The sequence below is a fragment of the Pecten maximus genome, chromosome 11 (genome assembly GCF_902652985.1).
Source record: "Pecten maximus chromosome 11, xPecMax1.1, whole genome shotgun sequence".
Taxonomy (NCBI): domain Eukaryota; kingdom Metazoa; phylum Mollusca; class Bivalvia; order Pectinida; family Pectinidae; genus Pecten; species Pecten maximus.
The window spans coordinates 18690451-18718429 of NC_047025.1; the positions used below are offsets into that span (position 1 = coordinate 18690451).

General features: G+C 36.4%; 1 protein-coding gene across 3 annotated transcripts; it reads left to right on the forward strand.

The window, feature by feature from the left end:
• Window positions 1–1332: 1332 nt before the first annotated feature.
• On the forward strand, window positions 1333–27828 carry LOC117337366 (zinc finger protein 236-like). Of its 3 annotated transcripts, none has more exons than XM_033898329.1 (25): window positions 1333–1426; window positions 3030–3122; window positions 3640–3896; window positions 7747–8043; window positions 9161–9297; window positions 9448–9575; window positions 10387–10544; window positions 10881–11006; window positions 11176–11352; window positions 11654–11875; window positions 12096–12354; window positions 12779–12970; window positions 16038–16184; window positions 17232–17481; window positions 17748–18018; window positions 18334–18447; window positions 18654–18772; window positions 19058–19242; window positions 20392–20646; window positions 20920–21089; window positions 21297–21498; window positions 21789–22687; window positions 23003–23290; window positions 23635–23803; window positions 24704–27828. In XM_033898329.1, exons 1-25 carry the CDS (start codon window positions 1375–1377, stop codon window positions 25048–25050), a joined length of 5514 nt encoding a protein of 1837 aa, XP_033754220.1. In that variant the 5' UTR covers window positions 1333–1374; the 3' UTR covers window positions 25051–27828. The 3 variants fall into 3 exon arrangements, with proteins under 3 accessions (XP_033754220.1, XP_033754221.1, XP_033754222.1); XM_033898330.1 differs by lacking the exon at window positions 1333–1426 and adding an exon at window positions 1617–1800; XM_033898331.1 differs by lacking the exons at window positions 1333–1426; window positions 3030–3122; window positions 3640–3896; window positions 7747–8043; window positions 9448–9575 and having other exon boundaries at window positions 9204–9297.
• The last annotated feature ends 151 nt before the right edge of the window (window positions 27829–27979 follow it).

Below are 27979 nucleotides of genomic sequence, written 5' to 3' on the forward strand. Positions count from 1 at the left end.
CTTCTTCAAAGGGAGATCATTCCTGTTCATCACAGACACTTTATTTCTTGTCTGGTTAGTCATAAATTACCAGAGATCTTTTTTAATTGATAGAATTAGTTCTATCTTACACGGTCATGCACGTATAAATTTTCACTGGAGATGACATAAAGGTAAAAGTTTTGAAGACCTTAAAACCACAGTGAACTTGAAAAATCCAGGCATGTTTTAGCTAAAAATATAAATGATATTTTTCAAAATAGAATTAGATCTATTTATAAATAGGTAAAAAAAACTAAATGGCTTGCCATATCTGAGGCTTGAAATCACTAGATCTAGTTCATTTCCTTCCTTAGTTTCAGAATGTCATGTATTGGGCAACAGACATCATTATCCCCTCAGCAGAACTTAGTAACAGCTTCAGGTAGACCAACATTTACCACGGTTTTCCAGATGGTCGACCAACGGGAATCGGATTGTCTATATTCGTCATTTGAAAGACTCGGTGAATGCGGTCGACAAGCTATTCAAAAAAATTTGATAAATTTACATATTAGGCGAACTCGAGCTTGTGCGTGGTCATTTTAAAACTCCTACTGCATGGACGTTATGATCGATTGTGATGAAAAAAATTACAAAATAATTTTATTACAAGTTAGATCCGATCATTGCTAACCATTCTACCAAATCTGTAATGAAGTGGAGTTTTTTCAGCAAAAAATTGAATTACTTCAGATCGTGTGTCCAATTCCTACACTTAAATCTGTTTTGCCTAGCCTGAGTTTTTGTGGCCCTCACAACATACATAGACACATCGATGTCATGGTCGGAGGAATCTCGGTCTGCCTACACGTGTACAAAGGGGTATAACTCCAACAAAATCTTGCAAACGAGTAGTTCTCAATATAAAGCTCTAACACAAAGAAATCCGACAGCATCCACTTATGTAGTCATCTTCTTCTTCATAACGTTGGCAAATTCCGTCAATAATGACGATTACATTGGCTATATATGTGTATATACGGAGTATATATAGTTTACTGTATAAATACGGAATAGACTTATCACAGTTTACTTGGATAGTATCGAATGTGATAGATGCTCTAACGTTAGTCTAGGCATGCAATATAATATTGCAATTTTAGATTGAATCTTATTTGCTACATTAGAAGAAAATTAAATATTCATGAAAGGAATAAATTTACACATCAAAGTTTAAAACAATATATATAGCATGTAGTGTGTTAAATTATATTAGGCGACTGTTTGACTCTAGGACCCCGATTTAAATTTCGTGGGGAAATATAAGCGTAATATCCGGGTAATTTGCATGAAAGCCTCGATCTGGATCACGGAACAGATCACCGCCATATTGGTTAAAAATTTACCAAAAATATGTCCCTCGACGGACATCAAGCGGGACAAATACAAATAGAAAATGTCACAGGTAAGTTCCGTTTATTAAATGATGTCACTAGGAATCCAACTATCTGTTTATGTAGTCAAAAAAGTGTCCATAGCCAGAATTTGAAGCGTGCTAGTTTCTCGGTAGTTCGTCCGCGTCACTAACATACACAGTAGTGTATGCGCAATAATACGCTCGATTTCATTCACGACTTGAACCTGATGGTGAAAAATGATGGTATTCCTACTCCAGGACGCGTAGAAATATATTTGGGCGATTTTCACAGTCTAGATACTTAGGTCATACACTTCCACGACCGGGCCTTAAATTACTCGCGAAGCAGACCATTGAATAAGGACATTCTGTTGAATGTTTTGGAAATACATTACCTCTGACAGAGGCTCGATTGATATTACGTTTGTATTTTTTCACATGTTCATAAACTAATCCAAATCAAACCCTATGATTTTCGGTGGATATGGCTAAGGTGAAATAGGCCTTACTATAGGCAAAGATGCCAAAACATTGACATCAACAAAAATGTTGGCTTCTTCCGATTAGCACAACTGACAACATGATCAGCTGCAAGCCTGACGTTTTAACGAAAACAACAGAGTCTTGCTAGAGTACTGTAACTGTCCGAAGCAATCTGAACATTTTTTTTAACACATTGTTGAAGTACGTACCATACTTCCCAAGTGGATGATGGAATTTTTATATGCTGTAGACTAGGGTTGGCCTGGGTCCTAGTAAATCGAATTCAAATGTCAGCATATGTAGGGATATAAAGCTTCATGAAGTGTCGGCCATTAATTTTCATCTGAAATTGTTTTCTTTCGTGTTTGCTGCCCTCGTGGTTGCTTAGGTAAAATGACACCCAAGTACATTGTAATTAATAGTCTCGAGGTTTCAACATGCCCCTTATAAGATGAAATAGGTGTGCCATTGATTCAGTAATAATTAACATAATATTCACATGCAAAGAAAAAACTTACCCAAAAATCAATAGATTTAAGGTGGACTTCACTAGTGTGCTGTGAATTTATATAATGCAACATCACATAGTCATGTCACACCAGAATAATGTGTATTTCAATTAGCATTCATGATTATTCTGCATAATCATTACAGCCCCTCATATCTTCTTGCATCAAGTGAATTTTTTAATTATGATTGTCATATTGAAGTATTCGGGTACATTTGTCATCTGCCCAGCTGTAGTTGAGGATGATATAACTAAGTAAATACTTAAGTAACTGGTGGCCACCTCACTGAACAACATATATATATGGGATATATTGCGCGCGATGCACATGCTATGATATCTGGAGCATTTCTGATTAAAGTTTTCTTGCCACAGACGTCTACTCTTTAAACACAACAGTAAACTTAACAGTACTGGATGGTTCAGGATGTCTGAGCTTCTGAAGATATATATATAAACCCCAGGTAGGGATTGTATAATTATATAGATACACGCCCCTTGGATCCGCAACTGAACTTGCACTGTCCTATGCTTTACCAACTTGTGTAACACGGCCCTATTATATTTAAAACTACATGTACACACTAATAACTCTTTATGTAATATTTGACCTCATAATGGGCATTGTTTGAAATCCTAATGTATAAATATTTATTACAGATCAGGATAATATTGTTACAATAAGCTTGTGCAGTGCTGCTGATCTGGAAAATGTGGCTGGAAGTCTGGTGGTCACTGATGGTTCAGGGCTTGGTGAGTATATTACAGGCACACATCTGTCAACATCCAAAATGTGCATGTAAACACAAGTTATAGAAACTATGGACCATGTAATATGTAGTGGACACAGGTTATGTTGCATGTTACATTGTGATCCATGTATTCATATCATTTAATAGACAACTTCCTGATCATGTCAGAATATCGGGCCGACGATCACTGCGCCATTGAAACATTCTTTTTTAAGATCGCCGATGTGGCACAGCGGTACATAGGCTGATGGTATTTCTGGCTAGGATATTGGGTGCCGTATATCGTGAGATAGAGGCCCGGTCAGGGCACGAGTCATAAAGTTGTCTTCCTTCGTCAATTGTGTTACTATGTTATATATATACATGGAGCATATTCAATCTACCTGAAGAAAAAAGCGAATCGTTTAGGTTCCAGGATTTCTTACCAAATATTCAATGGTTCGTCAATATAATGTAACCAATATCAGTTATAAGAAAAGTTGACTATGAGATATTTCATACAAGTTTATTTATTGCAGATTATGCCCAGTACATCACTCATGCCACTGTGGCACAGATGGCTCAGGTGGCAGAGACTGGAGAAATGGTGGCCTTTGTGGAACAGCATATTATTGATCCACAGCAGGAGAACATTGACCCCCAGCAGAATATTGATGCCCAGAATATGGTGGAACATGTGGTGTACGAACAGATCCCAACTCAGCACATTCTGGCCCTCCCCCAGTCTGAACCTCTCCACCCGAAAAAGGACAGTGTCAAACCACCTGTAGGCAAGGTAGCTAATCACTGATACCTTTAATTGTTTGAGATATTAACTTGATGTTTCTATTTTTAAACGAACATTAATGTTCGGTTATTGCCATCAAGAACTGGACTGAGAAATATGACCATATTTGGTAGCCACATTCACCAATACGCCATCTACTGTCTGTTTCAATGAAATATGGCTGCCCCCATTGCCTTACGCTTCAAATAATTTACTGGCAAAAACATCTTCGTTTTATGTAGTAGTTTTACCGAAAATGTTGAAATGTATTCAGTAGATGTTTTCAAGATGCATACCATTTGAGAAATACATAACGCTAGCGAAATGTGAAGACTAAATGAACCTGAACTTTGCGAATAACTCCAGGTCAATATATTTATGTAAACAAATATTGCGCAGGCGCATTCGTCTCCGGATGTTTAGAAAGTTTTGCTCTTCCGTGGTCATTCCAAAACGGCTGACATTATAGCATAGGTCTGCAAATATGTCCGCGATTTACTTAAATGTGTAATATATATATTCTAGAATGTTACATCATTATCAACTAGATGAGTATTTCTATAATTTAGAGAAAAAAATATATCAATAACGGCATACGAGACGATACATTGTATCATACTATAGGTACGAGACCATACATTGTATCATACTATAGGTTACTGTACATGTTTGCGAGAAAGGTAGATACTAGGTGGCATTTGTGGTCAGGGTGACTGGTCTTAGCGTTAACATTGTCATCGATTTCCATATTCCATTTTCCTTTGACGAAAACGACCAATAAATCAAATGCAAATGATAATATCTTGTTGCCATGTGCACGGGATTGGTTGTTGTAGGCGATACTTGGAACGTATTTACTGTTGTAAGGGAGGTAACTGCAAGATTACGGAAATCAAACGTTAAACCAATTTGATTGGTCGATTCTTCCATGACTTTGGCAATGGGTTTACAATCGAAGTGACAGATAACTACGGCAATATTCAGATGATATCAACAATAACATTTTTAGATACGTGTGGTCGGCAGTTGTCATGTTTAAAATGAACAATTATATAGCTTGTTTTTATTTCGGCAAAGTCGAGAATATTTACTGAAACGGACCACAGGTGAAGCAGACTTGGAAATACCGAAACGAAGAAAAATGGGGCTTAATTATAATATAAATTTGCATTATTTTCAGAGAATTGACCCACATATATGTTTTTCAATGCCTAATTGTATCATATGTAAAATATTAGAGGTTAACGAATTTTAAATTAATTTTTCATTTGCGAATGGCGGCCCGATTGTCGTTGGAGTTGAATTACCGAAATGGCCGATAGTACTAGTGGACCCAAATCGATATTTTAACGTTTTTACATGTATGGCTACGTTTACTATGCAATACGCCTACATATTTTTTTTTCAAAGACGGAAAACGGAAATCCGGATTATCTAAAAACAAATGCAAAAAGACTTGTGATATTCACTTAATTTGATATTCAGCCATTAATTGTTATTTGTAGTTTTATAACTTCTGAAATAGTGTGATCGATTCTCTATATAATATTGCTGTGGAACTTGTGTTATTTTTCAAACAAATTCATTTTGATAATTTGTTAATTTAGAACGTTCATCAAGTCATGATCAAGACTTGAAATTCTCGCTACACCATACTTCAAACACAGTAATCAATGAATTGATAAATTGAAAATTGAAGTCAAGCAAATGAGTTTATATTTACCTAAATAATTTTTCAATATACAACATATGTTCAGATGACTATTTGTGCCATGCTGTTACAAGATTTCAGTTATAATTCTAAAATTGAATTAGTATGTAAATATATGTTATACTGTCAATATCCACAAAGCGAGTGTAGTCTACTGTACTCAGTCATGCCGGTAGATAGCGGTACATATACGTACTGCTTACATCTAGTGCTTACTTGTGTGAACTATAAATCAATAACAAAAATGGTTCATATATTTCTATATATGACTTCACAAATTATGCGGTGTCTGAAGATCTGAATGAAGTGAATAAACGATGTATAAAATTATTTTTATGAAATATTCAAGTCATAGATCATTCTTTTTTTTAAAATACTGATTTCAGGTCCATTTTGGTAATTCAACTATAACGGCAATTAAAATACTTCTCGTTTTTTTTTAAGCCGGAAAACGGAAATCCGGATTATCTAAAAACAAATGCAAAAATACTTGTGATATTCACTTAATTTGATATTCAGCCGTTAATTGTTATTTGTAGTTTTATGAGTTGAAGTTCTCTTAAAAATATTGATTTCAAGTCCATTTTGGTAATTTTACTATGACGGCAATCAGGCCTAGAATGGCGAATAAACCCCTAATATTTTACATATGATTAATTTTGACATTGGAGAACATATAATTGTGTCCATTCTCTAAGCACTGGTAGAATGTACAGAATAGAGCTTCATAAATATATTCTCAAAATTACTAATTACCCCGGTAAATATAACATTTTACATAAACCTCCCATGACTGATAATTAAACTTGCAAATCTCCTGTGCCATTCCAATTTTGATATGTGTAAATATATACACGTACTATATATATAGTTATAGATATGGAATGCTTCACAATTTGCATACAGTTATGGAATATTATAACACCCCCAAAAATGTTCTCTCCACATAAAGGTGTGATTTGTGCAATTACATTGCTGAATTGTGTGGTTCAGTATGATTGGATGATCAACATTGGAAAAGGACAATAAATAGGGAATGTGTCGTCCCATCGAATGGACTGTAATCTTTGTGATCAGGTTTGAAGTTGAAAATGAATCTTGAAGTTTTCTTTTCCTGTTTGCTGAATTTTTCGATGAAGATAGTCTTTATCTGGTTGTTCTTCTTTATCACATTGTTAACAATACTGTAATTATACCAGAAGTTTATCTTCTCATATACAGATTTATTAACATCAAATGATTCCTGAACAAAAGGAGTCAGTTTTTTTTTGTTTTGAAGTACCATAAATGCTTGAATACAGTTTCAATAGGATACATTCTTAATTCGGGCCTTGATTAGCAGCTCTGGTTTTGGTTTTCAGTAATTCTTTATGTGTGTTTCATCATATTAAGTTGAAATACAACTATGTATGCCAAACTAACGATGTAACTAGCCTAAATTTAGTGCATATTAGAAGTTGGCATCAATAAGGTCACAGAGTCCTGGCTGTATTATAACTGATGATGCCTTCCTGAAAGAAAGAAGACATATTTTATTTTCATCGATCCAAGATAGATCAACAAACTTCCAATTTCAATTAGGACCTTACAGAAACATGCATGTGTACAATCAAATCAGAACAGCTGCAAACATTTCAAATTATTTGCAATTAATTCCTAAACCGATATCAGTAAATTTATCAACTTAAAACTTAGAAGATTACTGATTTTGCATTAAACAATAATGTTCGTTTACAGTACTTCCAGTACTTTGATTAGAATCACAGAGTCAATATTGGGTGCATGACGTCATGATCATTGTGATGTTAAAATGCACGGATGTAAATTTCCTTGTATGAAGATAAATACAATGCAATTCCACCCTTTTAGAAACAAGTTTCATATCTAATATAAATAATGACTTGATTCTGTCAATATGGTGTTCACCAAAGGTCCATAATAGATGATTATGGAATTATAAACCCTTGACACACCTTCAAATTTTCCATTGTCACATATACTTTAGTGTTGTCCTGTAGACATCCATGTGTAATTCCAGTTAATATCATCTGCCTGGTATGATACCCCCCAAAAATGCTTTAGAAATATCCGATTGAATATTGGTGAATTCCCTTAAGTAATATGGAGTTACAATTTTGTGATACACAGGGTCCTTTCAAGTGTGATACATGTGAGAAAGTATTTCCTAAGTGGAACCAGTATCAACGCCATCAAAAACTACATGATGAGGACAAGCCATTTGCCTGTGCCCACTGTACTGCTTCATTCAATGTTGAGGACAATCTGATTCTTCATGAGGCTACCCACGTTCAGAGTGGTGACCCAGTATGTCCCGAGTGTGGCAAGAAGTTCTCACGTATTGCCAGTCTCAAAGCACACATCATGTTACATGAAAAGGAAGAAAATCTCATGTGTACTGAATGTGGGGACGAATTCAGTGTACAGGTATGTACCTGAGGAATAAGTGTAATGAGGGGACAAATTCAGTGTTCAGGTATGTACCTGAGGGATAAATGTAATGAGGGGACAGATTCAGTGTACAGGTATGTACCTGAGGGATAAGTGTAATGAGGGGACAAATTCACTGTACAGGTATGTACCTGAGGAATAAGTGTAATGAGGGGACAAATTCAGTGTACAGGTATGTACCTGAGGGATAAGTGTAATGAGGGGACAAATTCAGTGTACAGGTATGTACCTCTGAGGAATAAGTGTAATGAGGGGACAAATTCAGTGTACAGGTATGTACCTGAGGGATAAGTGTAATGAGGGACAAATTCACTGTACAGGTATGTACCTGAGGGATAAGTGTAATGAGGGGACAAATTCAGTGTACAGGTATGTACCTGAGGAATAAGTGTAATGAGGGGACAAATTCAGTGTACAGGTATGTACCTGAGGAATAAGTGTAATGAGGGGACAAATTCAGTGTACAGGTATGTACCTGAGGGATAAGTGTAATGAGGGGACAAATTCAGTGTACAGGTATGTACCTGAGGAATAAGTGTAATGAGGGGACAAATTCATTGTACAGGTATGTACCTGAGGAATAAGTATAATGAGGGGACAAATTCATTGTACAGGTATGTACCTGAGGGATAAGTGTAATGAGGGGACAAATTCATTGTACAGGTATATACCTGAGGAATAAGTGTAATGAGGGGACACATTCATTGTACAGGTATGCACCTGAGGAATAAGTATAATGAGGGGACAAATTCACTGTACAGGTATGTACCTGAGGGATAAGTGTAATGAGGGGATGGGTACAGTGTATAGGTATGTATGTAATGATGTAATAAATCTCATTTGGGGACAAATTCAGTGTATTGTCATGAAGAGATTTTGCAAACTTGTATCAGACCAGCAATACTTTGATATAATTAACACTTAATGGTTATTTAATATTTAAACTGCAATACAAAGTATTCAATTGTGAAATTTGCAAAAATATCAATTGTTTTAAATAATATTTGTATTCTTGTAAAATGTTTATTGTAGAATTTGTTCATTGAAATTATATTTAAGATTTAATTAGATAATGTGACTTTGGATTTTGTAGAGTCAGTTAGACAAACACCTGGCAGAACATCGACAGGAACAGGAGGGAATCAAGACATACCCATGTCGACAATGTACCCAGGAATTCAACAAACCTGCCTTCCTCCGGGAGCACATGAAACAGCACTACAAGATCAAGTGAGTACCAAGGGCATATAGCCATGGTCAATTGCCAGGGTAATCAACAAAAATTCTAGATAGCTGAAGAATGTGAAATGAGTACTGGGTCATTGCTCTGTAAAAGAGTTTTTCTATTAATATGTGATAGAGTGTTATTCCTATTAATAGATCATCACTTGCTCACCGAGCCTACAAAAGGAACATAGATCGGTCCACATTCCACTACAAGTGCCAACATTGCGGGAAGACCTTCCAGAAACCCAGCCAGCTAGAACGACATAACCGCATCCACACAGGTAGAAACTAGCACACCACACAGGTAGAAACTAGTGTACCACACAGGTAGAAACTAGTGTACCACACAGGTAGAAACTAGTGTACACACAGGTAGAAACTAGTGTACACACAGGTAGAAAATAGTGTACCACTCAGGTAGAAACTAGTGTACCACACAGGTAGAAACTAGTGTACACACAGGTAGAAACTAGTGTACACACAGGTAGAAACTAGTGTACCACACAGGTAGAAACTAGTGTACCACACCGGTAGAAAATAGTGTATCACACAGGTAGAAACCAGTGTATCACACAAAGAAACTAGTGTACCACACAGGTAGAAACTAGTGTACACTCGGGTAGAAACTAGTGTACCACACAGGTAGAAACTAGCGTACCACACAGGTAGAAACTAGTGTACCACACAGGTAGAAACTAGTGTACCACACAGGTAGAAACTAGTGTACACTCGGGTAGAAACTAGTGTACACACATGTAGAAACCAGTGTATCACACAAAGAAACTAGTATACACACAGGTAGAAACTAGTGTACACTCGGGTAGAAACTAGTGTATCACACAAAGAAACTAGTGTACCACACAGGTAGAAACTAGTGCATCACACAAAGAAACTAGTGTACCACACGGGTAGAAACTAGTGTACACTCGGATAGAAACTAGTGTACACTCGGGTAGAAACCAGTGTATCACACAAAGAAACTAGTGTACTACACAGATAGAAACCAGTTCATACACAGGTAGAAACTAGTGTACACACAGATAGAAGTGATGTTTTGTTCACTTTTTAATGATATTTGTGTTTTAATTACAGGGGAGCGTCCTTACAAATGTAGCCTGTGTAGCAAGGCTTTTAACCAGAAGGGAGCTCTCCGTATCCACATGACCAAACACACAGGAGATCGACCTCACATGTGTGATTTCTGCCCATCAACATTTGCTCAAAAGGGAAACCTCAGGGCTCATATCAAGGTATTTGATGATGTTCAAAACAGTTGTACCAGAGTAATTGTTAAATAATGATTACTGGCCTTGATCTACATTAAACTTAACATGTTGGCTAGACTTTATTCCTGAAAATCTTGCAGGTGGAAAATGTAATGGCTATTTTAAGTGAAAAGGTTTCCTTTGAAATATAAGGATTTGTTACTATACTCAGTACATGTACTTACATTAAACTATATTGGGTCATAAGTACTAATTTCTGTTGTAAGGTGAACCTGTGGATTTCACATAATAAAGATTTCTAGTTAATCATTAGTCTTCTTGCTTAGAAAAGGGGATGATACCATTTTATATATGATTCAGCGAGTTCATACACTACCAAGGGACCAGGAAGATAAGCCAGCATTTCAGTGTGACGAGTGTAGCTGTGTGTTCAAAAAGCTAGGGAGTCTGAACGCTCATATCAGTCGTGCTCATACAGATGGCGGAGTAAGTAAAGATCTGTTTGTTCTGATGTAATACATGGGTCATACTTTGCTATTTCATTTTAAAGTTTCCTAGTTAATTAAGGTTTTTGAGTCTCTTGTATTTTTCATTCACAATTATAAGTCTGAAATAAATACTTGAGTCCTTCATCAGTTGAGTACTTTTGTTGAAGGAGCCACCTACCCAAGTTGAGATTGGCAGTTTGAAAGACAGCGGCCATCGGACAGTTGATGAGAATGTCATCAACCAGCTATTGGGTCTGTCTGAGCAAACCATAGAAACTTCTGTCTCGACCAACCATCAGACAGGTGATGGGTCAGTTACAGACGATGATCCCGACAATCCACAGGTCAGTCATAACAAACATAACACACTCATAATCTTGGTATTATTTTTCCAACATATTGTGTAACTGATATTCTGCACTCTTATACAATATTGCTAGGAGTTGAAATTAGAAAAACTGAATTGTAAAAAAAAAGATTGAATAACGAATCAAAATTTTTATATTGATTAAAGACATTGAACAAATCTGTCAGTTTTGAGTTGTACATATATAAATTTAAAGATTAAGTGTGTATTATATCTCTTCTTTTTTTCCAATTCTTATATATTTTTTAACCGAATCTTATGACTTGAAATGTTACCAGAGTTCAGACATCCTACAACAAGCATTGGAAAACAGTGGTCTACCTAGTGGTGCTGAGGTAGCTGTCGAGTCGACCGCTGCAGCATCACATGTATTAACGGCTGTAGCTCCAGCATCAATGTCTATAGCCAATTCTACCCCGGCACCCATCATACAGACTGTCACCACCATGAATGTCCAGGACACAGCGACAGGCTCCATTAAAAAACACATCATCAGAAAGGTATAGGAGGAAATAATGTACTGGAACCCATTCTACGTCTTACATAGTCTGCTCAACCCATGATAGACACTTATATTTGGTTTATATCCAAGAGTTTTGGAAGTTGTTGTTATATCAAATCATACTTTAGTGTTCTGACATTAATCATTTTATTCTGTCTCTTTTGAGAAAAATTATCAGAATGTTTATAACTAATACCTGTTATTATCTTACTTGACAGATCAATGGCGTCCGGTGGCATCAGTGTACCTACTGTACCAAAGAGTTTAAGAAGCCGAGTGACCTTGTGCGCCACATCAGAATCCACACCCATGAGAAACCTTACAAGTGTACACAGTGTTTCCGAGCCTTCGCTGTCAAGAGTACCCTTACTGCTCACATCAAAACTCACTCCGGTGTAAAGGACTTTAAATGCCATGTGTGTGACAAACTCTTTTCCACTCAAGGCAGCCTCAAAGTCCATCTGAGGATGCATACAGGTAGAATGGTTTCAGTTCTTAATCTGATTTATCTTAGGACATTTTTTTTTCATTCGATAAATTCATCATAGAACAACCACAAATGTTTCCTGTTGTTCTATGACAAAAATATTTAACACAGCCCAAAAGCCCAAGTATTTGTATTGCCAAACATTCATTTGTCACTAACGGAATTTTTCTTTAAAAATAAATTCAAGTCAGGCAAACATCAGCAATTTTGACTTCATAGAAGTCTTGAGCAGTGTTGAGGCAGTGGTGTATTAATCTGTAAATGGAAAGTGTGTCCCTCTAGGGGCAGTGAAGTTAGCATATCAGGGAAATATTTGAAATCTTAATCCTTTAAAACATGAAAAACATGAAAAAACAATTTCAATTAACCAAACATAGGTTTTTTATGGTACAACAAACTTATCACGTTTTACAGGAGCCAAACCATTTGACTGCCCTCATTGTGACAAGAAATTCCGCACCACTGCTCACAGGAAGAGTCACATAGCCTCACATTCCAAAGATGATGGGATCAAGCGACCTCGACGGACATTTAGACGAACAGCCAAGTCTGATCTCTCACTGCCTGATATACCCATGCAAGAACCTATACTTATAACAGATACAGGTAATATTGTGTATGTCCTATTTATATACAGTCAATGTAACGGGTTCAGTATGACATACACATGTGCACTTAGACCTAAAATGAGCGTATATGTTTATCTAAAACAAGTGCTGCATTTACATGTATATCGTTGAATTATGTTCTTTGTATCTTTTAATGACAATGAATTCAAATTACAATCATAAATTGTATTTGTAAAATATGGTTTTGTAACATGTTCCGGGAGCAGAGCACAGGTATGGCAAATAATGATAACATGAAAGAAAGATGATGATTCATCTGTGTCTATAAATAGAACACTAGAGAGTTCCACATTGATCAAAATGTTTTGCAGGACAGATCATGCAGATCAAAAGGTACTTTCTGTCTTTGTACAGTTTATTGTTTTACAGGAATACTCCAGTGGTGTTTGAATAAATAAATATCGATAAATGGTTATCCCCGTGGGAATATTGTGGATTATAGACTGCATAATATTCTCAGATTTACTGTTACTGATGTGTTAATCCATGATTTTCTTCGACGTATCTCGGTAACAAAAATGACGTACAAAATGTAAAGACAACACCAAAACATGTAGACATTATCGAGGTGGGTAGTTGTTACTGACTCGGGGAATTTTACCTATAGGTGGATTATACATGCATGATTGATGCCTCAACACTAGGTGCTCTTATTATCACATCAGACAAGAGATGTAAACTATGGCGATATGGTCGGGGGTTCGCTGAATTTTTGTATACCGGGTTATTACTGTAAAGAAGAACCTGTTTTTGTACAAATTGGAACTCTTTGTGTTATATAATGGATTATTTATTTATAATGTGTATAAACAGTTTTTGATCAAATTACTATTTTACTGTATTATCCATAATATTGTACGTAGTACGATGTAATCCCTTTATCCTGTAATATTGTACGTAGTACGATGTAATCCCTTTATCCTGTAATATTGTACGTGGTACGATGTAATCCCTTTATCCTGTAATACTGTACATAGTACGATGTAACCCCTTTGTCCTGTAATACTGTATGTGGTACGATGTAATCCCTTTATCCTGTAATATTGTACGTAGTACGATGTAATCCCTTTGTCCTGTAATACTGTACATAGTACGATGTAACCCCTTTGTCCTGTAATACTGTATGTGGTACGATGTAATCCCTTTATCCTGTAATATTGTACATAGTACGATGTAATCCCTTTATCCTGTAATACTGTACGTAGTACGATGTAATCCCTTTATCCTATAATACTGTACGTAGTACGATGTAATCCCTTTATCCTGTAATATTGTACGTAGTACGATGTAATCCCTTTATCCTGTAATACTGTACATAGTACGATGTAATCCCTTTGTCCTGTAATATTGTACGTAGTACGATGTAATCCCTTTATCCTGTAATATTGTACGTAGTACGATGTAATCCCTTTATCCTGACCTGTAATATTGTACGTAGTACGATGTAATCCCTTTATCCTGTAATATTGTACTTTGTACGATGTAATCCCTTTATCCTGTAATATTGTACGTAGTACGATGTAATCCCTTTATCCTGTAATACTGTACGTAGTACGATGTAATCCCTTTATCCTGTAATACTGTACGTAGTACGATGTAATCCCTTTATCCTGTAATATTGTACGTAGTACGATGTAATCCCTTTACCCTGTAATATTGTACGTGGTATGATGTAATCCCTTTATCCTGTAATATTGTACGTGGTACGATGTAATCCCTTTATCCTGTAATATTGTACATAGTACGATGTAATCCCTTTATCCTGTAATACTGTACATAGTACGATGTAATCCCTTTATCCTATAATATTGTACGTAGTACGATGTAATCCCTTTACCCTGTAATATTATACATAGTACGATGTAATCCCTTTATCCTGTAATACTGTACATAGTACGATGTAATCCCTTTGTCCTGTAATATTGTACGTAGTACGATGTAATCCCTTTATCCTGTAATACTGTACGTAGTACGATGTAATCCCTTTATCCTATAATACTGTACGTAGTACGATGTAACCCCTTTGTCCTGTAATACTGTATGTGGTACGATGTAATCCCTTTATCCTGTAATACTGTACGTAGTACGATGTAATCCCTTTATCCTGTAATACTGTACATAGTACGATGTAATCCCTTTATCCTATAATACTGTACGTAGTACGATGTAACCCCTTTGTCCTGTAATACTGTACATAGTACGATGTAATCCCTTTATCCTGTAATACTGTACATAGTACGATGTAATCCCTTTATCCTGACCTGTAATACTGTACGTGGTACGATGTAATCCCTTTATCCTGTAATACTGTACATAGTACGATGTAATCCCTTTATCCTGTAATATTGTACGTAGTACGATGTAATCCCTTTATCCTGTAATATTGTACGTAGTACGATGTAATCCCTTTATCATGTAATATTGTACGTAGTACGATGTAATCCCTTTATCCTATAATATTGTACGTAGTACGATGTAATCCGTTTATCCTATAATATTGTACGTAGTACGATGTAATCCCTTTATCCTGTAATATTGTACGTAGTACGATGTAATCCCTTTATCCTATAATATTGTACGTAGTACGATGTAATCCCTTTATCCTGTAATATTGTACGTAGTACGATGTAATCCCTTTATCCTGTAATACTGTACGTAGTACGATGTAATCCCTTTATCCTGTAATATTGTACATAGTACGATGTAATCCCTTTGTCCTGTAATATTGTACGTAGTACGATGTAATCCCTTTGTCCTGTAATATTGTACGTAGTACGATGTAATCCCTTTGTCCTGTAATATTGTACGTAGTACGATGTAATCCCTTTATCCTGTAATACTGTACGTAGTACGATGTAATCCCTTTATCCTGTAATATTGTACATAGTACGATGTAATCCCTTTATCCTGTAATACTGTACGTAGTACGATGTAATCCCTTTATCCTGTAATATTGTACGTAGTACGATGTAATCCCTTTATCCTGTAATACTGTACGTAGTACGATGTAATCCCTTTATCCTGTAATATGGTTTTTTCTTCAGGTCTGATTCAGCAGCCACCTAGGAACAACATCATCACCACATACCTTGGTGAGGCTGGCAGTGTGGACAGACCCTACAAGTGTGGCTTCTGTCAACGAGGTTTTAAAAAGTCTAGTCATCTCAAACAGCATCTCAGGTCTCACACAGGTAATTATCATATACATATAGCATTCTGTAACTGGAATATGAAGCTCCAAACAGCATCTTGAGTATCACTCCGGTAATTATCATATACTTATAGCCCTTTGTAACTGGAATGTGAAGCTTCGAACAGCATCTTGAGTCTCACACAGGTAATTATAAACTATAACCGTCTGTAACTAGATCACCAATCGTTGCCTAAGGTTCAAACAGGCAGACATTTTGAAAACCATTGGACCTGTCGGACCTAGATGCAGAAAATTGTGAGGATCACTCGCTAAAATATGCTTTGATATATATTAACTCAGTTATGTATTATAGGTATTTATGTATTTCATTATTTTTTAACTTGAAAGTTGTTGGAAAATCTGTTTGTTATACAATAAACAAACTTGGCTTACACATCCTGCAAATCAGATTGATGATTTTATGCCCAATGTTAAAATTCAGTTTGGCAAATGATATATACCTTGTAAAAATTGAACCCATTGGAAAAATTTGTATTTCTGTTTCACACTCGCATTTAAATGTTGAGTCACATAAGCAAAACTGAATTTAGACTTAACTGTATGTTTGGAAACATGTGCAACCAGTTAGCAATTTAATAAATAGAACAAAAGTGATCAACAAAGGTCATGAACTTCAATTCTTGTAATACCAGATGGATAATTTTGTTTATATTATGTATATATATATATGTATGATATTGATACGTTGGAACCTATTAAATGTTTTATATTTAATTATATTCAATTAAAATTGTTGCTTAATATAATTTAATAACAGATACTTGAAGATACTTTTCTAGATAAAAATGTCTTCCTAAAATTTGGAAGGTCCAGCAGAAACTTCTTGTGTGCTTGACACAAAGAAGCCTGAACAGTTAAAAGTTTTAAACTATCAGATTTGATGGATAGACAATTCCATGTGAATTCATTGGACTAAATAAAGAAGTATGTATCTTTTATGGGGAATCTGTCTGATATCAAAATAGAAGGCATTATTATTTTTCTGATAAAAAACAAATAATTTTAATGGCTGTGTTTTTTCCAGGTGAGAAGCCTTACAAATGTGTACAGTGTATGAGGTCGTTTGTCTCGAGTGGGGTCCTCAAGGCTCACATTCGTACTCACACAGGTGTGAAAGCCTATAAGTGTCCCCTGTGTGATAGTAACTTCACCACTAACGGCAGTCTGAAGCGCCACATGTCAACCCACAGCGAGGTCCGCCCATTTATGTGTCCCTACTGCCAAAAGACCTTCAAGACATCTGTTAACTGTAAAAAACACATGAAAACACACAGGTATTTATATTTCATATATCACTTAAAAACATGTTGTCAAATTTATGTTACCATGGTAGTTTGGGTTATTGTACACAAAGAATATTTTTCCAGTACCCGTTTTTCACAAAACTGCTTACTATTAGGCTTTACAAAGCTGGACAATTCACTAAGGTGTGCAATCCCTTGACCATAGTTCAGTTGATAAAAGACATCAGAGCTCAACATTGTGGTCTAACATGATCCTATGTGTTAATAGTCATTAACTTGTCTTGTTTTTATGTTAGACATGAGCTGGCTATACAGGCTACTATACAACAGGGAGGTAACTCTGGTGGTACAGACCACCTGGCAGATGACAGTCCAGAAAACACGGACTCGGAAATGATGACCGAAACTCAGACTGCGGAGATGAACCTGAACCACCAGGAATTGACTGCTACGTCTATGGCACAGCAGGAAATCGGTCAGCAGGCAATCCTTTCTCAGCCTAACATACAGGATGCCCTGAACACTGCCAGCCTCGATCAACAGCTACAGCAGACTCTCAACCAACAGGTAGCACTTCTTAGCCTTCATCAATTTATCATGAAACATTGAGGGTTGTATTTGTTGCAAATATTTGTTTTGAGTGGTCAACTGCTTTTTGTTATGTTCTATGACTGACTAGGAAATGAAAAACATGACCTTTAATTCTGTAACACTATCTAACCTGTAGAGATTCAAACAGAACAGGTTGTGGAAGTTTTTATACAGCATTTCAAACTACAAAGAAAACCTAATGTAGAATTTGATTGATTTTATAACGGTAAATAGTATCTTCCCTTCTTATCACTAGGTATTTTTGTGCTATAAATATGTTTTATGTTGTAGATTTTTGGTCAGCAACAGACTTTCAGCCAAAGTTTATTAGGACCTGGTCAGCAGAACTTCAATCAACTGAATAACCAGCTCAACGCTTACAATCAGTCCCAGTTTGGTCTTCAGGTGAGAACAGCTTCATTGATTTGAAAAGTTAGTCTTTTCATCTGATATCTTTATGAGGATCTTCATACGATATCTCTCTATATACCGACAACACTGACTGTATTCATTGAGATGAAACCTACTGTGATCACAGAGTCATGTAGGAAGTCAACCAGTAACTAATTTAATATTTCAATGTAGACTGATATTGTATGTTTTGATTTCAGACTCAGCAGCTTCAGAACAACCTGGACATAAATAATCCCTACACGGGATACAACCAGTCTGTGACTTCTCTTACTTCTAGTCTTCCCAGTACCTCCATGCAGAACATTCTCCCCACAAAGTAAGTGACCGTCACTCATATGTTCAGTAATCAGTCAAGTTTTTCGGGATGTGACCTCCCTTACACCTAATCTTCCCTCTTCTTTCATTCAGAACATTCTAACAAAGTAAACAATGTCACTCATGCTTTCAGTAGACGTCAAACATGTTGACGGTCGTGTCAAAAGACAAAAATAGAATCCAACGAAATACTATTCTTAATCTAACTTTGTGTAGAAGAAATATAATAGGAACATTTATATATAACACCATCTAGTTTACAGTTAAGTTGACTTTGTTTTTACAGTGATGGCCAGATTCCAGAGGCACAGGAAGCTGACCCCACTGAGCAGGAACAGGCAGTGTCTGGGACTGACCAGCATTATGCTCTGATACCTTTGGATGACATTAAGCGTGTGTACAAGTGTGACTTTTGTGACAAGTCCTTCAAGAAATCCAGTCACCTTAAACAACACATTCGCTCCCACACAGGTATGTTATACATCAGAAGGGAGATGGTATTGGTGTGTTCTTGTTCAGCCCATCATTACGGCCCTGTGTCCGAGATACGGTTGCCCTATAGTAATCACTCTCGGTCCACCCATCACCCACCCATCCACAAAGTTAGTTCCCGGCTGATCTGGCCTTAAAAATTAATGTCTTGTTTTTCAGACCCGCCTGCATCCAACATTAAAAATCAAAATTGGTTGTTATCAAGCAATAAGTCAACTGACCAAATGTCCAGGTCCGAGGTCATGGTCACTGGGTTGAAAGGTTAAGGGTCATGATCAGATTTTGTATCTTTTCACTGATGAACATTTTGCTATAACATTATGAATGTCATTCAGTGTTAAACAAGTCAACTGACCAAAGACCAAGGTAGCTAGTTCAAAGGTCAGGGTCATTTGGGTGGTCACATGACGGAACTCTTGCTGATCTGTCTGTGTTCTGGTTTCAATATATATGGTATCAACATTAAGGAAGAACTGCCTTTTTATAAGTCCTTTGTGAACTTTCTTGAAACTTTTTTATAATTATACTGTAATGTGGTTATGATCTTATGAAAATAACGCTTTCTTTCAGAGATTGGGAAATATGAGCAATTATTATAAAATGATATGTTTCACTAATGTTGATTGGCTGAAATAGGTCACATGAGTCCCTCTTAAAACAATATCAAATTTCCCATGCTAGAAAAATTAATAAAAAAGCTAATTGACCATATGTTTCCAAAATAGATTCTGAATTACTTCCCTTTGCCAATGTTCAACATTATCCAATATGTTGGATGTAGATACAGCAGCGACAAGCAATGTTTTCATGTTTTAGAGTGGGAGGGCACACATTACCTAAAAATAAACATTCCTTGTGAACCCAAAAAGTTGTTTTTACTTGGAATGAATCGTAGCAGTAATATATGTTAAAATAATCCCAGCAATTCTAGAGGCTGTACTATCTGTTTCTACTTGTTTCTTGTAATGGACAAGCTTAACAGGAGTTCATAATCTGGGTTTTTGGCAGGTGACTGCTCTGAAATTCTTTTTTTTAAATAAAAACAACCTGAAGTTCTATTCATTGTGAAAAAATCTGAGCTTTAGGGAATGGCTTTTTAACTACATTTGTGATCTCTTTTTTTGACAGGTGAGAAGCCTTTTAAGTGTCTGACCTGTAATCGAACATTTGTGTCAGCTGGAGTCCTAAAATCACATTTGAAGACCCACCAAGGCATGAAGGAGTTCCGTTGTCATGTGTGCCAGGCCATGTTCACTACCAATGGTTCACTCACACGCCACATGAACATCCATGTAAGCCAGCGTCCATTTAAGTGTCCATACTGCCAGGAAACCTTCAGGACTTCCTCCATGTGTAAACGACACATGCGACTCCATAGGGAAGGTAAGGCAGGAAAACTAACTGGATGTGGTGTATGCATGTTGAAACAGCACATTCAGTTTTTCAAATTCAAATGAAATTTTAATTATTTGAAAAAGATATTATGAATAGGTGTTGTGATCTTCACAAGGCCAGTGGATATTTGATCTTTGTTCAAACTTTTGGGTTGTATTGAAAATTTTTCGATAAAAAATACTTCATTGTATAAAGAAGATAATTTGTTATCTCTGAAGTCATTGTATACACATCTAACTATATTTATGTTTGCCTTTATAGGTAATGAAGAGGATCATACCATACTGCCACGGAGGGCAAAGTCTGTGGTTCATGTTACAGATGAACAGACAGAGGAGTTGTCGCGGACTGCAGAAGAGGAAGATCTCACCGTTTCAGAAAAAATCTTACTGGAATCGGCGACAGAAAAAACCCGTGTCAGCGAACCAAAGGTTGGTAGGCTATTTGTAGAGAAATTGATTTCATTGGAAGACATTTCCTTGACCATCTAGAATTTTTTTTGTCTGCAGGTTAATTAACATTACTTTGTAGGAGAAGAGTTGCAGGGAAGGGGTCAATGGTGTGTGTATGTACATGTATCCTGTCTGAAAATATAGAGTGCTTAAAAGCAATTGTCATGATTTGTTTTTTCCATCCAGGAGATTCGAGAAGAAACATTAGAAAAAGGACCGAAGCATGCTCACCAATGTTCATACTGTCAAAAAAGTTTCAAGAAGCCGAGTGATTTAGTACGACACGTGAGGATACACACAGGGGAAAAACCGTACAGTTGTGAAATCTGCTCCCGTGGGTTCACCGTCAAGTCTACACTTGACAGTCACATGAAAACTCATAATGCTAGTAAGTGTATGCACAGGGTTACAGGAAAATATCTTATACCAGTAAATGTTATGACAGCCATGTAAAAACCTAAACCCCTAGTCAATATTGGGCATAACGTTAACAATGTAAAGGGAATTTTGGAAAGCAAATCAAAGGAAATCCGTTCTGTTCATATTGTCAAAAAGGTTAATGACTAACCCAGATAATTTAATGTGATGCAGTGACAGAAAAATTAATTGTTTTACTCTCATGTCATAATATAAATGAAATTAGAAACAACACTAGGAAAGTTTTTTGTTTGATTTCAGATGACAAGCGGTTTAAATGTCATGTGTGTGCATCCATGTTTTCTACAAAAGGCAGTCTTAAGGTTCACATGCGTCTACACACAGGAGCTAAACCTTTCAAGTGTTCACACTGCGACCAGCGCTTCCGCACGTCTGGTCATCGTAAAAGTCATGTGTTGACTCACAATCCAGACCAGCCTAAGCGAAGGAAGGCCATCACCCAGGTTGTTCCTGACGTTGATAATCAACAACAACAGATCAACTTACTTAACGGATCCGATGTACAGAATATTGTTGTGACTAGTCAACCTAATGTTGGTCAGGTGATCAATATTGACCAATCAATGCTACAGGCCCAGAATGTGTTACCGGTGTCACTGACCGTACAGGACAATATGGGTCAGCTAAATGAAAGTGCGCTGGCTGCAAATGTGTTACAAGGTCTCGAAGGAATACAGCTTCAGTTTACAGGCAATCTGGGACAAGGAATTCAGATTACAGGGCTCGACCCCAACATCTTCTCTCAGACTGTACAGATTGACACTAGCCTCATACAACAGCTACAGAACCAGGGCAACGTTAACATTACCATTAATCCTAATATCATCACCCAGAGTGCACTACAAGCTGCTGATCCAAACCTGGTACAGAACGTACAGAACATCCAGATACAGAATGTACAGCCGGTAACAGTCCAGGAACAGATCAATCCAAATGTTATCATACAGCCCATGTCTACAATAACAGTGCCCCATATAGAAAACCAGCAGCACCTGGCCAACATACAGGGCTTGCAGGGAATACAAAACATACAGGGCCTTCAGGCTGCAGGGCTTGTACAAGGCCAGGTCACCATGCAGGACGGCGCGCCAAATTCCTTTGTTGTCACAGCTGATGGAACTTTGGCCAATGACCAACAGGTATGGCTGAACTGTGTCCCCAGTTTCTCCGGGTTTTGAAAAGTGCTGTTTGACTAGGATAACTGGACTTGTAATAGAGGTTTATCCTGCTGAATCTGGGCAATGGAGTTACTCAGAATTTTTCAGTAAAGGAAAGATTAGGGTCAAATCCAAAGTCAATGTAGAATTTAGATTTAAAATTCAAGAATTACATTTAAGTTTGTTAAGTGCTAATTAATCAGGTATAATTTTCTGCCTGTCTTGATTGATTGAAACATTTGAAAGTGAATGTTGTTGGTAATGTATAAAATGTACATTGTAATTTTCTTTGTGCAGATTACCGTCACACAAGGAGACTTACAAGTATTACCAGAGGTAGACGACACGAACATTGTCAATGAAGAAGCTGAGGACGAACTAGATGAGGAGGAGGATATTGATGAGGAGGAAGATGACATTGGCGATGCCGTTGGAATTGTAGGATCAGTAGATGAAGATAATCCCAACCTTCCTGACATTGAGGAGGATGAGGAAGAAGAGGATGGTCTGACCCATGGTAGTGAATCAGCTAACATAAGTCTGAGTGATGTGGCTGGTGGGGCAGGGCGTCAGCATACATGTACTGTAAGTCATGTTTCTACTTAAAGTTTTTTTTGTTTTTTTTTGAGAAACAGCCTGTTTTCAGCTGTAAATTGGCAAATTATGACTGGTACTTTGCACACATTCTTCGTTATTTGGTTGAAAATTCTGGATATGATAATAAAATAGATTATGAAAATCAGTGAATTAAGAGCCAAATAAAGTAGGTCAGAAATGTAGGGTTCAATTTGCTACTAAGTATTGTGGCTTTCAGAATTGACAGCTTCAAGTCATATTTTGTTTATTTTGAAATGACATATTTTGCCATATTCATGTTGAACCCTGACTATGTGTTATAGATGTGACAGTAATTATTCGCTTGTTAACAGGTTTGTAATAAGAGTTATAAGCGAGCCAGTCACTTGCGGGAACACATGGTAATACATGACCCTTACGCATCACCAAAGAGAAATAAGTTTGCTCCTCATCATTGTGATACATGTGAGAAATCATTCCAGAAACCTAGTCAGCTGGCGAGGCATAAACGCATCCACACAGGTAAGTGACCGGGATGTGTTTTAACAGACAAAGCTTCATCTCCTTTTGGTACCTCAGTATCACATGAAAAAGTGAAAGTCCTACACATCTGACAGGTGTAAAAGTCCTACACATCTGACAGGTGTAAAAGTCCTACACATCTGACAGGTGTAAAAGTCCTACACACCCGACAGGTGTAAAAGTCCTACACATCTGACAGGTGTAAAAGTCCTACACATCTGACAGGTGTAAAAGTCCTACACATCTGACAGGTGTAAAAGTCCTACACACCTGACAGGTGTAAAAGTCCTACACATCTGACAGGTGTAAAAGTCCTACACACCTGACAGGTGTAAAAGTCCTACACATCTGACAGGTGTAAAAGTCCTACACACCTGACAGGTGTAAAAGTCCTACACACCTGACAGGTGTAAAAATCCTACACATCTGACAGGTGTAAAAGTCCTACACATCTGACAGGTGTAAAAGTCCTACACACCTGACAGGTGTAAAAGTCCTACACACCTGACAGGTGTAAAAGTCCTACACATCTGACAGGTGTAAAAGTCCTACACATCTGACAGGTGTAAAAGTCCTACACACCTGACAGGTGTAAAAGTCCTACACATCTGACAGGTGTAAAAGTCCTACACACCCGACAGGTGTAAAAGTCCTACACACCTGACAGGTGTAAGAAGGGTTTTTCTTTGATTAATCATTATAAGATGGTAAAACAGTACAAGCTCATGCCTTTTATTCAGATCTATGAGGTTATGTGCCTCTTTGGCTGTTAATAAATAATTTTCTAAGTATTTAACAGTCCATTATTAAAAATATGCATTAATTATTTATTTTTATCTTGATAAAATGTTTATTTTGATTTCCTAGTTTTTTTTACCTCATTTCATTGTGTCATTACAGGTGAGAGACCTTTCATATGTGGGATTTGCCACAAAGCTTTTAACCAGAAAAATGCACTTCAGATCCACTTGAAGCGCCATAGTGGAGAAAAACCACACAAGTGTTCCTACTGTGAACTAGCATTCACACAAAAGGGAAATCTCAAAACTCACATCAAACGTGCTCATCATATGGATATGGTTCACTCCATGAACTTACCTAAAGCATTGAGTATTGTGCCACCAGCTGGCGCCACTGTCAGCATTAGTACAGATGGGGATGTCAACCAGGACTCAGGTCATGAAGTCACCACAACACAAGAGGAAGATGGAATTAATTTAGAGGAAGTGGCGGACTTATTTCCTTGACGACCAGTAAACCAATAGGTTATTTGTTGTTCTGCTGAAAAAGTGGCTGTTGATTCAGAAAGAGAACTGATGTCTTTCTTGTGTGTAACTGCAATGTAATTTTTAAATGTTATTTTGAATGTTCTGGTTTTTTTCCGGATAATTGATTTTATATAGCTTTGAATTTTCATACTAAGGAACATTCAAATATTTCCTTGGATGACAAGTTCATGTATTATAAAATTGAACACTTGGGTTGTAAAAGAATTAGGTTTTAATTAGGATTTAGATAAATTCCATTACACACTCTAGGGACCAGATTGAGATGTGAGTTAATACCCTGAGATAACTCCTAGGCCCCTCCAGAATAACGCGATGATGTAGGAGGGTTTTTCTGAATCAGTTTCAAGTATATTGTGCTACACAAGTTTTATTGTGCTAACTGCCTAACTGAGAATTCCTAAGTTCAGTATGTGATATGAGCTTGTGATAATTGATGTTGTTGTGGTAATATGATCAGTATAATACAATACAATACAATACAATGCAATTCTTGTATTGTATTGTATTATGATCAGTATACTCTGATGTTTATAATTAAACCCCCACCAATACTACAAAGCAGGAACAGTTTGCACTTCCTGCCATCTGTATCCTAGTTCTACTAAAACATTCTCTGAGGAAGTAATAATCACTGTGACCTATTTGACGATAATAATAGTTTTGTCAATATTGAGGTGTTGCAAATAACCGTTATTTGTAGTGAAAAATGGCAAAAGAGAAATAGTATTTCTTCCATTTACACAGCGTACTTTCTGATCCAAATAAAAGTGTACAGTTTGGTAAATATCTGTTTTTGGTGGGGGTATATGGATTTCTATTAATATGTTCCTTTGTTTAAATTGATCAGATAAGAAAAAGAAATCTCTGAAATCCATAATGCCAATCAAATAATTATGAAAATACTCGTAGGAAGAATAAGTATGAATACTGTGTATAAGTGTGCTAGAATTTGTCAGATCAAACTATTGAGCATTGTATAGTAATATTTGGTATGAAAAGTGGGTATGTTGAATGAAGAAGATTGCTTGATATGAATGTGAATTTTTGTGGAATATTATAAACAAAATCTGTGGATAAAGAATTCCACATTCCTTGTTATTTTGTGATGCGCAACAGTACTTGGCCATAGAGAGGAGGTACTACTTATAGGGGTCTAAAGTGTAAGTTCGGGAATTCATATTTGAAAACTCAATTAAGATTACAAATAAGTACATGCTTGCGTAATTGTGTGTTAACCCCAAAAATTCAAACTTTTTTTTTGCTGAGAAATTAAAATGTTTTATGAAATTTTTATTTCAACATATCATTATTTTATGACATGGTGCTGCATAAAAATGTTGGTGGTCTTAGACGTGTAGAGATAGCTTTCATGTCCTTGAACTACTTTGCATGCCTGGACTATTGAGGTTTATGTGATTGGGACATTCCAGCCTCTTGTTTTTTTTAGATTTCCCAGAAATGTATCGGTAAGCTGCATTTGTCAGATGGTGTTCATTTCATAATTACAAACGGTATAAACCATTGTATCAAAATGTTGTTGGATATTTTTTCCAGGTTATCCAGTATAACAGTAGTGTGGTAATTACTATTGTTCTCTCACATCTGTGTATGTTATGATTAATAGAATCTTATAAGTGATAAAGATCTGTTAGGTGGACAGGGATATCTCATCCTGAGTGAATGAATTTAGCTGGTCAGCATGAGACTTTCTGAGTGCTGGCCAGCCAAAATCATAGAACAGACCAATATTTGATTATTTTTCTTGCTTATTTACAAATTTTATTTAGAATAAACATTAAATCTTTGCCAAAATCCAAAAATCTCATTATTGAGAAGGGGATATGTCGTTCACAATTGTATGACATTACAGAAACAATACAGTGATGTCACGTTGACAGTTCATAATGATGTCATAGTGCTTGTGTGAGATAGAGTTATCTTACCCCTAGCAACGAAAAGATCAACCTTTGATGAATGTGAGAAACATGTGTCATGTAGGAAATATAACTCAATCCCACAAAAGAGCCCCTTGAGACCCATTAGTTCTCCAATACAATATTTGGTCATTGTACCAATCTACTAGGTTTATCTTTAGGATGGAAATGTCAGTTTTACTAGATTCCCTGTTTACAGGTGGGAGAAAAACAGTCTTATCATGATTTAGTTATTGAGGATGGGAAAATTTTAGCCTTCGGTGTAGAATTTTGGCTCAGAATCTTGGAAATACTGCAGTTTTGATCCAATCCCTCGGGTAGATTTTCCCCCAAAATCTATCTGATATATCCTCTATAAGTAATGGTATGTCTGATATTGTGTATTACCGTATGTCGACATTCTATGTGTGCCAAAGTGATGCCGCAAATATAGAGATGAAACTACCGACATCTACCACAGAAGTAAAGCACACTGGGATGAAATACTATACACCACAATGTTGGAATGGAATCATATTTTTTATAAATGTCATCGCAAACAAATTTTTTGGCTTTTCAAATCTAAAAAATTTTGCACTGAGTTACTTGGAAAATCTTTAATTATTTATTTTCAAGTAGTTGAAGACTAAAATAACCAAACAGCTGGAGGAAAAATCTCTGTTGTTTTTTTAGTTAATGCATTTTTAATATGGAACGAAAAAGGTTGACGAAGCTTAGAAATGTATGATTTTTTGAGCTACATTCTCCTATAACATTATTATTATTGTGTATCAATAAAATGTTAATAATTTATTAAATTTAATATAATTTTGTTGTTTTTATTTACTAGCCTTACAATGTGTCTCCTTGAAATGGTCCCAATATACTGGGAATATGACTAATGTAGATTACAGAAAGCAGTTGTCACAAAGTTGTAACCAGAACAAGATAGAGTTATCACAAGGCTGTATCCT